The sequence below is a fragment of the Neoarius graeffei genome, chromosome 8 (genome assembly GCF_027579695.1).
Source record: "Neoarius graeffei isolate fNeoGra1 chromosome 8, fNeoGra1.pri, whole genome shotgun sequence".
In the NCBI taxonomy this organism is placed as follows: domain Eukaryota; kingdom Metazoa; phylum Chordata; class Actinopteri; order Siluriformes; family Ariidae; genus Neoarius; species Neoarius graeffei.
In genome coordinates, this window is record NC_083576.1 from 71,226,659 (window position 1) to 71,238,607 (window position 11,949).

The following is an 11,949-nucleotide window of genomic DNA, read 5'->3' on the forward strand; positions in this document are numbered from 1 at the left end:
ATTATTAGGAGACCTAATATAAACATATCTCAGATTAGCTCTCTCATCCTGAGCTCTACTGTGTATTAAAGCCTCAATTACATGAGTTCACATTTTTCTGCTGTCTCTTTGAGGTCTCCGAATGTAGCCTGCGCTTTGTCCTTCAGCTGGTCCATATCCACATCCTGTAAGCTGCTGAGATGACCCAGGACTGACTGTTTGTGCTTTTCCTCTTGGTTGTCCTCTGCGATCATCTTAGCTAGCTCTGAGGGCAGCTCCACGTCCTTGTCTGCTGCCTGGATTTGTGTTTCATCCAGCTCGCTCTAAGGTAAGACAAACCCAAGCAGGTAGGCCCAAGATACAGTGAAGAACATTATATACTATATGAGGAGAGGCATGTTAAGCATATTGTACTATAGCTTGGATTTGTTGTGTGATGCTACTTACCTTGGGCAGCCTGTATTTGTCCCTAAAGTGGCTCCTGACTGTGGCTCTCTCTGCTTTCCTCTGTGCAACGCTGGCTTCTCGCTCCATCCTAAGTGAACATGATACACATAATTGGTTTGTAGGATAGTAGACTGAAAAAAAAAACATCTTTAACCAAACATATTTCTCTATGTGTCAAGTTTATAGTGTGAAATGTTCCTGGAGATATACTTGATTGGTCAATCAGCTGCTTTGGTTAAACTCACACAGCAACACAAATTCACACTGTAAAGCTCACTCTACTTCCCTCAGCATTTTATCTTCCCTTCTCTTCCCTTCCCCTTCCCTCCTTCCTGTTTGTCCATTTATTCCTTCCTTGAAATGCCCGTGTGTGTGAATGTGCGATGGACTGGTGTCCCGTACCAGATGTATTCCTGCCCTGTACCCAGCATTCCCGGGATAGCCTCTGGATTCACTGAAGCTAAATGAATGAGTAAATGTCGTAGATGAATGAACATATCAGATGTTTATGCCTTGAAATGTTATAAGATTCCATCCAGAAAACGCACATGATGGAAAGAATAAATAAGATGAGCACATCTGGGGAGAAATAATAGAAATAAAACCTACTCCCAGAATGTGCATCACATCAAGAATAAATTAATATGTGGGGTTCAGTAACTCAAAGAGAAAACTGATTGAGGTGCTGAATAAGAAGAATGCGTATATTTCTAGGTCACTGTGGTGTACATTACTGATTGAAAGTACACTGGTCTGTAATTTAAAACCTAATACCTTCTTTTATTACATGAGATAGAGGTGATGAGGCTATTTTTATATTGTAGGATGGTGGAAACTAAATACTGGGCTCAAATATTTCTGCAAAACTAGTTTTAAAGGTTATTTGAATGTCATTAAAAACTTTTTTTTAAATGCCATTTTAAAAGATGAACAGATTTTTCATTGGATATGGGATCTTAAGACTTTACTGTCATGCCTAAAAGAATAGATTATTATTATTATTATTATTATTATTATTATTATTATTAATGCAACTCTCTTAAGGTGCAGAAGAAAAACACTGCATGAGCTTTTCTCAGCAATAACTTCAGAAATAAGACGTGACCTTACTTACTTCTCCTCTGCCAGCTGCTGCTGGTATTCCTCAAACTCCTCCTGTGTCATCCCCTTAGCCGTGGCTTCGGACTTCTCCCCTTCGGCTTTCTCTTCTCCGAGACCCCCAGTGAGATCCTTCAGCTGTCCACCTATCATGTGTTTCACCATGAACGCCATTGTTCCACGTCTCCTCAACACAAAACCCTTCACAAACACTTCAGAACTGGATTGAAATAGTAATCAGTACTCGGTGTCAAAACATGAAGTAAAACTCCAAATCAAGTGTCCATCTGTGTGGAGCTTTCAGAAGGGTTCCTGCTTCAACACCAGATTCTCGTGGACAGCTCCGTCTCAGTGCATGTGACCATGTGCTCTCTGTCTCTGCCTCTCTCTATATAAATCCATCATGTCCTGTCTGTTTCCTGCGCTCTCTCACTCTCCATCTCTGTCTACAAAGCTGATACTGTACTGTTTCTGTCCCTCTGTCTATGCTGTATATACAACAGTACTTAATAGCATAGAATTTATGTGTACATATCTGAGGTAAGCAGATTAACTTTTGTCAATTAACTTTAATTCAATTAAATTTAAATGTATACATGGTGCTACATTTAGATGCTGCATTTAGGCATGATGTTTCTACTTCCTTGGCATCTCCTGATTTTTTTACATTTTTTAATTTTTATTTAATTTTTTAACTCCCTCTGAAAGTAGACTTTATGACAATGAGCCAGGTCATGATTTTGAGCCTCATGTTTTTTGTTGTTGTTTTTGTTTTACGTTTTTGAAATATCCTTTAACAGTTATTTCACTAAATCGAGTCATGCATGAGCTGATAGCCGATAAGGCGTGTAGCACCGAGTTGGCTATAAGCCATGTATGACGAGATTGAGTGGAATAACTGTTGTTATATGTGCACAATACTGTGCAAAAGTCTTAGCCCCCTTTTTTTCATACAAACTTTGCTATAGATTTATATTTTATGACTTCTACATTATCGAGTCGGTACAAAACCATTTTAGAGTCCAAGTTTTCGTTTTCCAGCACAAAATTAAATGTTACAGAAAAAAATAAAAAGTTTGTATCTGAGCAGTATATTACGTAAGAGAGCACTTTTCAGATTATAAAAGAAAACATAATGAAGGCTACTGGATTTTGTGGCAAAATGAAGACGCGAGTGTGACAGTCAAAGTGTCCAGAAGAACTGTGGCTGGTTCTGGAAGATGCTCAGTAAAACCTACAGCTCATTTCCTTATCAAACTGCACTTATTATACCTGAGACTACTTTTTTTTGAAGCAAAGGGTCGTCTCACACCAAATATTGACTTTGTTTCATTTATTATGGTTTATAGTATTACTGGTTATAGTATTTTTTATGTTGGAACGTTTCATTTCATTATTTTTTAAGCCATTTTTGGTCGACAGCATTTCTTTACACGTGCCTAAGACTTTTGCACAGTACTGTATATATATAAATATAGAGAGGATATTACATGGTAGCGTAAAGATATGAACTTTATCTTCGAGTGGTGAATGTATATATCATGAGTGAGTGAAGCGAACGAATAATATATATTTCAACATGAGAAGATAAACTTCATATTTTTGCACCACCGTGTAATGTTCTTTATATTATATAGACACATCCACAAAAAAAAGCCCTGCAGGTTAATCAAAAGAATTTAAATTTTGAACTGGTTTGCCATTTTAACAACACGCGTCTAGTCAGCGGGAAAACACTGGGAGTGATGTCATTGGAGTGAAATATTGGGAAATATGTCACTCAGATCCGCGATGTATTTCGTATGAAAAATGCAAGTTTTTCAACACGAGAAGATAAACTTCATATCGTCAAGCCAATGTGTGATTTTCTTTTTATTATATCGACACATTCATAAACAAAATGCACCCAAATTTATCAAAACAAATTGATTTCCTGACAAGAGACATATATATATATAGAGAGAGAGAGAGGGCTATCGCGTGACGTCACCGTACCGCGAGATTTTGTTAGGGCGCCATATTGGAAGACCTCAAGTACATACATACTTCTCACAATATTAAACAAACTACGAGTGAGAGTGAAGCGACACTTATCTGTTTTTATTTATATATCTTTGAATTATTTGGACATGGGGAAAAACTATATTTAAAATCCAAAGAGGGATGGAGAGAGGAAAATTAAAACAAAAGAAAGAAATGAAATATATAACATAAATGTGATAAAATTAAGGATGTTTTTATTCAGTAAACAGTTAAAAAAATGTTCTACAACACTCTAGCCTAGTGACTTACCAGTAACAAAATGGCCTGAACATATTCTGTACTGTTGTAGATTTGAAGTATTCAGATCCGCTCTGCATAAAGCAGCTAAATACTCTCTCTGTCTCCTGGCAGAAAGCTCCTTGGTTTGCTCCCCTTGTGTCTCAATCACAGCTGGTATTCTGTAGAACAGTGGCGGCTGGTAGTCTTTCAAACAGGGGAGGCTGGTCGGTTACGACATTTCCAGATTTTAAAAGAAAAAACATCAATTTTGCCCATACTCTTGCCTCTGATCTGGCTGATTGTTGGCAGCATCACAAACTGTGAAATAACAGGTTATTTTGGCCCATTAGCCTACTGTCCAATATACATGATGGTGGTGTTGGGGGGAGGGGTATATTTTAACATTTTATATTTTAAAATTGTGGCATGTTGTTTAAAAATTGATCATTATTGAAAGCAGCTCTTTGTCAGGAACCTCAGCAGTAGAGCTGGGTGCCACACATTTCATTCAATGACACTTTCCCTATATTTTACTTATTTTGACTGAGAAATGTTTTACTGACAATTTTGATAACCCTTCACTTTTAATCCAGGTCTGTAGTGTGAAATGTTCTCGGCTGTGTTTTTGTTTAAAAATGTTTTCCAAATTGTAGCTGTGTTTAATTCATATCCAGAAAAATACTCAGCATAAACATTTTAAATAGATTCTATATTTTTGGTCCATCCATGACATATTACTAAAGTAGCCTATTTACTGTTGTTGATGTGGGTCACTTGCTGTTAGCCAATTCACTTTCTCGTACCAGGAGAGCTGAAAGGAACGAGTATTATTCCCTACCTTTTTCACCAAGTCAATTTGAGGCGTTGGTCTACCCTGCTCTTTAATTTTAATTTTTTCCTCGAAAGGAAGACTGGCAAATGGCTTCGCCAAAATTAAATCAGCAATGCTTGGCATCCGTGCGCAGCTTTCTTGCTAGCTGACTAGCCCCCTCAAGTTCAAGTTCAGTCACTCAAATAAACGAAATTTCTGGAACTAAGATAGCAAACTTGACAACACTATATTTACACTTTATTTACAATGAAAATATATACAAACTAAAAAAGCTGGTAGAAACCGTATGTAATGAATGAAATCGAAATGTAAGCTGATCTCTTACAATACACCACAGCACTTGCGAATCCGCATGGGACTGAACTGAGATTCACCGCTGTGTTAGGACTTGGACTGTTTTGGCCTCTAGAGGCCGCTGTTATTTCCTTTTCGTGTCATATTTATTTTGGCCTCTAGAGGCCGCCACTGTTCCTGTGTTTTGTGTTTTTTTTGTTAATTGCCTGTTAGTCCTAATTATCTTCACCTGTGTCCTTAATTAGTTTGTGTATTTATACCCCTGAGTTCAGTCCTCTTGTCACGGAGTCTTTGTGCTGTTATGTTTATCTCCAGTTTCCTTTGTACTGTGTTTTTTGATCTTCTTAGCTTTTGAATTTTTGCACTTTGCTTTTCTTTTGGATTATACTCTTTGGTTTTTTTTTTGTCTTTTGTTTTGCCCTGTATATAGTGTATATAGTTTAAATAAACCTTTTGATTCTTTTTCTACTTCCGCCTCACGCCTCTGCATTTGAGTCATCCCCCTGGTGGCCTAGTGGGGGTTTGCTGGATTATCACACCAACGAACCAGGTTCTAATCCCAGCAAAACCTTAACAGAAAGACTCCGTCATGACCGACTCAGCAGAGGCTGCTTCAACTGTCTACCCGGCCAACCTTCAGGGAATTATGGCAGCTTTGACACGCTTCGGAGCGACCATGGACGCTCATGGACGTACGCTCACCAGCCAACGTGAGGCCCTCGCTCGCCACGAGGAACTGCTTCAGCAAATTGGGAAAACCCTGGCACAGCTGACATCTCTGCCTGCATCTCCTGCTCCTGATCCAGTTCCTGCTCCTGATCCAGCTCCCACTCCTGCTCCAGTGCCTCCTGCAATGCTGCCTTCTTCACCTCGCGAACCCAGCCTTCCTGCACCACAGAGGTATGACGGCAAGCACAGTGAGTGCCGAGAGTTCCTTACCCAGTGTCAACTCACCTTTGAGCTTCAGCCTACCACCTACACTACGGATCGCCGCAAGATTGCCTTTGTGATCACCTTATTAGCTGGTAAGGTGCGAGCCTGGGCTACTGCTATCTGGCAAAGACAGGGACCTGAGTGCTTTGATTTCCAGCTGTTTTCTGAAGAGATGCTTCGGGTCTTCGATCAGGCAGACATCAGTACCGACGCAGCCCGAAAGCTCATGTCCATCCGGCAAGGAGGAAGCGTCGCAGATTACGCCATCTCGTTCCGAACACTCGCAGCTGTAAGTGGATGGAACGAGACTGCCCTGGTGTCAGCCTTCCACCATGGTCTGTCTGACCCCATCAAGGACAGTCTGGCCTCTATTGGATGCCCAAGTGACCTCGAAACCCTCATCTCACATGCTATTCGTCTGGACAACAGGATGAGAGAACGCCACCAAGCCTTGAGCCCCCCCAGCCTCCCTACCTCTACCTGGAGACCGTCTACCTCCTTCAGTGACTGTCCAGAACCCATGCAAGTGGGTCGTACTCGCCTCTCCGCATCTGAGAGGGAGCGCAGAAGGAGGGACAAGTGCTGCATCTACTGTGGCAAGCCTGGTCACTTCCGAGCATCATGTCCCGAACTCTTGGGAAAAGGACCGCCCCGTCCAGCCGAGGGAGGGTTGTGACGGGGCCTACCCTCTCTCCCGGACTCCCTGGCCAAGGAATCTACATCCCGGTCTCCATCTCCTGGGGTGAGTCTGTCCACTCTTGTCAAGCTTTGATAGACTCAGGGGCGGCTGGGAACTTTATGGATATCCACTTCGCCCAAAGCATCAATGTCCCGACTGCGCCTCTTGAAGTCCCACTGTCTGTGTCTGCCCTCGATGGTCAAGCGTTAGGTGATGGAAGAGTCACCCAAGTTACTTCTCCAGTCTTCCTCCAGTCTCAAGGTCACAAGGAAGAAATATCCCTGCACCTGATTCCTTCACCTGAGTTCCCAGTTATTCTAGGCCTTCCTTGGCTTACTCGCCACAACCCTCGCATAGACTGGGTAACAAGCCAGGTTGTGGAATGGGGCCCTGCATGCCATGCCTCTTGTCTGCTCTCTAGCTCTCCTGTGTCTCCTGCCGAGCCCCCTGATCTCACCGAGTTATCTCAAGTTCCCACAGAGTACTGGGATCTCAAGGAGGTATTCAGCAAGAGCAGGGCCGCCGTTCTTCCTCCGCACCGGGCCTACGACTGTGCCATCGACTTGCTCCCTGGGACTACCCCTCCTCGTGGCAGACTGTTTTCACTCTCTCAGCCAGAACGCAAGGCCATGGAGGAATACCTCAAAGATGCCCTGGTCTCTGGGTTTATTCGACCCTCCACTTCACCTGCTGGAGCCGGCTTCTTCTTTGTCGGCAAGAAGGATGGGGGGCTCCGACCATGTATTGATTACAGGGGCCTGAATAAGATCACTGTGCGCAACCGATATCCCCTTCCGCTGATGTCCACAGCTTTCGACCTGCTCCAAGGCGCCACCGTCTTCACCAAGTTGGACCTACGGAACGCATACCACCTCATCCGTATCCGACAGGGAGACGAGTGGAAGACTGCCTTTAACACCCCGTCTGGGCACTACGAATACCAGGTGATGCCCTTCGGACTCACCAACGCACCAGCTGTTTTTCAGGCCCTAATCAACGACGTCTTAAGGGACATGATTAACCTATACGTTTTTGTCTACCTCTACGACATCCTTATCTTTTCCAAGACCGTGCAGGAGCACCGCCACCATGTCCGCCAGGTTCTCCAGAGGCTGCTACAGAACAATCTGTTCGCCAAGGCCCAGAAATGCGAATTTCATGTTCCCGAGGTCTCCTTTCTGGGATTTATTGTACGGACAGGCCAACTCCAAATGGACCCTGCCAAGACCCTGGCCGTCCGGGATTGGCCTACTCCCAAGTCCGTTAAGGAGGTTCAGCGGTTCTTAGGATTCGCTAACTTCTACCGCAAGTTCATCAGGAACTTCAGTTCTGTGGCAGCACCCATGTCAGACCTCACCAAAGGGACAGGTGGATCTTATGGCTGGTCTCCTCAGGCAGAAAAGGCGTTCAAAGACCTCAAGGACCGCTTCTGCACGGCACCCATTCTGGTTCTCCCGGACACCTCCCAACCATTCATCGTGGAGGTGGACGCCTCGGACAGTGGTGTCGGCGCGGTGCTCGCTCAACGTTCGGAAGGAAAGCTGCACCCCTGCGCTTACTTCTCCCACCGCCTGAGTCCTGCTGAGTCCCGGTACGATGTGGGGGATCGAGAACTGCTAGCGGTCAAACTGGCCCTTGAGGAGTGGAGGCACTGGCTGGAGGGAGCACAACATCCATTCCTGGTTTGGACTGACCACAAGAACCTGGAGTACCTCCAGCAAGCCAAGAGACTTAACCCTCGACAGGCTAGGTGGGCCCTGTTTTTCAGTCGGTTTGACTTCACCCTCTCATACCGCCCCGGCTCCAAGAACACCAAACCTGACGCACTGTCCAGACTGTTCTCTGCCACTAACAGGGAGAATGAAGTCGGGCCTATTATCCCTGTGTCCCGGATTGTGGCCCCTGTCCGCTGGGGTATTGAGGAGGCTGTCCGACGAGCCCAACGCCAGGACCCCGGTCCTGGGACGGGGCCACCAGGCCTCTTGTACGTCCCACATCAAGCCCGGGCCAAGGTTCTCCAGTGGGGTCACTCTTCCCCTCTCACCGCCCACCCAGGAGCTCGGAGGACCCTGGACTTCCTGAAAAGACGCTTCTGGTGGCCTAACATGGAGAAGGAAGTAAGGTCATTTGTCCTGTCCTGTGAGGTTTGCACCAGAACCAAGAACCCACGACAGCGTCCCCAGGGTCTCCTGCATCCTCTGACCATTCCCCGGCGTCCCTGGTCCCACGTGGCAGTCGACTTTATCACGGGTCTCCCTGAGTCACAAGGTAACACGGTCATTTTGGTCTTAGTTGACAGATTCTCCAAGGCCTGCCGCTTCATACCACTGTGCAAACTCCCCTCTGCTCTTGAAACTGCGAAACTTTTGTTTAATCATGTCTTCCGAGTCTTTGGTCTTCCACAGGACATCGTCTCAGACCGAGGGCCCCAGTTCTCCTCCCGAGTGTGGCACGGGTTCTGCAAGGTCATCGGAGCCACTGCCAGCCTCTCCTCTGGGTTTCACCCACAGTCCAATGGTCAGACGGAGAGGCTCAACCAGGACCTGGAAACCACCCTGCGAGGCCTGGCTATGGATAACCCGACATCGTGGAGCACCTGGCTGCCATGGGCGGAGTACGCCCACAACACCCTGCAGTCATCGGCCACCAAGCTGTCGCCATTCCAGTGCCAATTCGGGTTCCAGCCACCTCTGTTCCTGGACCAGGAGGAGGACGCGGGGGTGCCCTCGGTCAACCAATATGTGAGACGGTGTCGCAAGACCTGGAGCAAGGTCAGGAAGACCCTCATACAGACCTCCAGAACCAACCAGACTCAGGCCAACCGCCATAGAAGACCTGCACACGCTTTCCGCCCGGGGCAGCGTGTTTGGCTGTCCACTAAGGACCTTCCACTGCAGGTGGAGAACCGCAAGCTTGCTCCTCGCTACATTGGCCCCTTCAAGGTGGTGCGCAGGGTGAACCCTGTCTCCTACCGGCTCCAGTTGCCCCGGACTCTGAGGATCAACCCCACTTTCCATGTTTCCCTGTTACGGCCCGTACTGACGTCTACGTATGCCCCTGCCCCTAGGAACCCCCCACCCCCCCGCATCTTCCAGGGGCAGACTGTGTTCACTGTGAATCGCCTGCTTGACTCCCGCCGGGTCCGCGGCGGGTTGCAATATCTGGTGGACTGGGAGGGCTATGGTCCTGAGGAGCGCTGCTGGGTTCCTGCTCGGGATGTCCTTGATAAAGAACTATGTCGGGACTTCCATTCGGCCCATCCGGATCGCCCTGGGAACGTCAGGAGACGCTCCTAGAGGGGGGGGTCCTGTTAGGACTTGGACTGTTTTGGCCTCTAGAGGCCGCTGTTATTTCCTTTTCGTGTCATATTTATTTTGGCCTCTAGAGGCCGCCACTGTTCCTGTGTTTTGTGTTTTTTTTGTTAATTGCCTGTTAGTCCTAATTATCTTCACCTGTGTCCTTAATTAGTTTGTGTATTTATACCCCTGAGTTCAGTCCTCTTGTCACGGAGTCTTTGTGCTGTTATGTTTATCTCCAGTTTCCTTTGTACTGTGTTTTTTGATCTTCTTAGCTTTTGAATTTTTGCACTTTGCTTTTCTTTTGGATTATACTCTTTGGTTTTTTTTTTGTCTTTTGTTTTGCCCTGTATATAGTGTATATAGTTTAAATAAACCTTTTGATTCTTTTTCTACTTCCGCCTCACGCCTCTGCATTTGAGTCATCCCCCTGGTGGCCTAGTGGGGGTTTGCTGGATTATCACACCAACGAACCAGGTTCTAATCCCAGCAAAACCTTAACACGCTGCCTGTCTATAGTTGAAACGAGCTGTCAATCAAAGAAAATATCCGGCCGCTTTCACCAATCACCAGTCTCCTCGCGGAAAGCTTTGCCATGTCCCTCCCATGTGAGGCTCGGAGTCCGTAGGCGGGCATTTTCGCAGTATTTGTCCAATAACCATCTTGCATTTTGAGATTGAAAAGCGCAGAGCTCCCAAATGCCATTGCAGTCCACTGAGGCTGGGAGTCCGTGAGACTCCGTGGGCGGGCGTTTTCGCAGTATTTGTCCAATAACCGTCTTGCATTTTGAGATTGAAAAGCGCAGAGCTCCCAAATGCCATTGAAGTCCACTGAGGCTGGGAGTCCGTGAGACTCCGTGGGCGGGCGTTTTCGCAGTATTTGTCCAATAACCGTCTTGCATTTTGAGATTGAAAAGCGCAGAGCTCCCAAATGCCATTGAAGTCCACTGAGGCTGGGAGTCCGTGAGACTCCGTGGGCGGGCGTTTTCGCAGTATTTGTCCAATAACCGTCTTGCATTTTGAGATTGAAAAGCACAGAGCTCCCAAATGCCATTGAAGTCCACTGAGGCTGCGCTGCATCGTGCTGTCACGAGGGGGAAAACTCACGCGCACATTAAAGTTATAAGGGCGTTTTTAGAGGAGGCTGAGCCTCCCTCGTTGTCTTAGAGCAATCGCCCGTGCTGTAGAAAGACTTCTTTTCACCTTTCCCATCAGCTTTGTTAGAACACCCTAACACAGCACAAAAGTTTACCATTGTAGGTTGTTTGATGAACCAAGTGCATGAAATTCTAACGAAAACACCCTAGTCATTAGACACACTAAATGTGTCAGTGGCTGGCTGTAATAAACGCAGCCAAGGGACAAAACCATCAATTAGAGTCAGTTTCTCAACATATCGCTTCCTTTCAGCAGGCTTCAGGGTTTTGAAATAATCTGCCATGTCCACAGATCATGCACAGACTTATCCATTATATCCACAGTTTTTTGCCAAGTCTCACACAGGTTTCTTTCAAGTCTACTGTTGGGCCAATAAATCATAAATAAAACAGCTCAGATTTGTTTGTTTAAGTCGTTTGCCACTCCACTTTATTCTCGTGGGTTCACATACCGCTGCCGTTATTTCCCCCTAATCACGAGTTTGTTGGTCTTCCAATATGGCGCAGGGTCTGTTTACTTCCGGTTCCGGGTGACGTCAGTAATATCCCTCTATATATGTTATTTACCAGCTGGGAGGCCCGTATGGTGAAATACTGTGACCGAGGTCTTGAAAGTACTGAGTGAGGCCCTCTGGGCCGAGGTCAGTATTCAAGGCCGAGGTCACGGTATTTCACCATACGGACCGACCTTAAGCTGGTAAATAATATATTTATTTTTTTCTTTACCAAATTCTAACAGAAAACAAGAGCGCCCAAAAGGGAAAACCGAGCCGAGCCGCCATTTTGAATCCTCATTCACGGCTGTAATGCAAATTGCTCCCTCTTCGGTATACAAGTGCACTTCCATGGCAGGAAAAAAACTACATTTTGCTGCCTATGTAGTCCCCTATTTATACAAAATTGAGTCATTCAGGATTCAGCCATGTTTTTGCTCGGTGTTAGCAAGTTACAGGTTTTTAGCTTTCTCCTGAAA

General features: G+C 45.9%; 1 protein-coding gene across 1 annotated transcript; it reads right to left on the reverse strand.

Moving 5' to 3' along the window:
* Nucleotides 1-77: 77 nt before the first annotated feature.
* cplx3a (complexin 3a) lies at nt 78-1,698 on the reverse strand. The gene is made up of 3 exons (XM_060927027.1): nt 1,541-1,698; nt 427-514; nt 78-302 (listed from the first exon to the last, which is right to left on the reverse strand). The coding sequence occupies exons 1-3, from the start codon at nt 1,696-1,698 to the stop codon at nt 78-80; spliced, it is 471 nt and encodes a 156-aa protein (XP_060783010.1).
* Nucleotides 1,699-11,949: the final 10,251 nt, after the last annotated feature.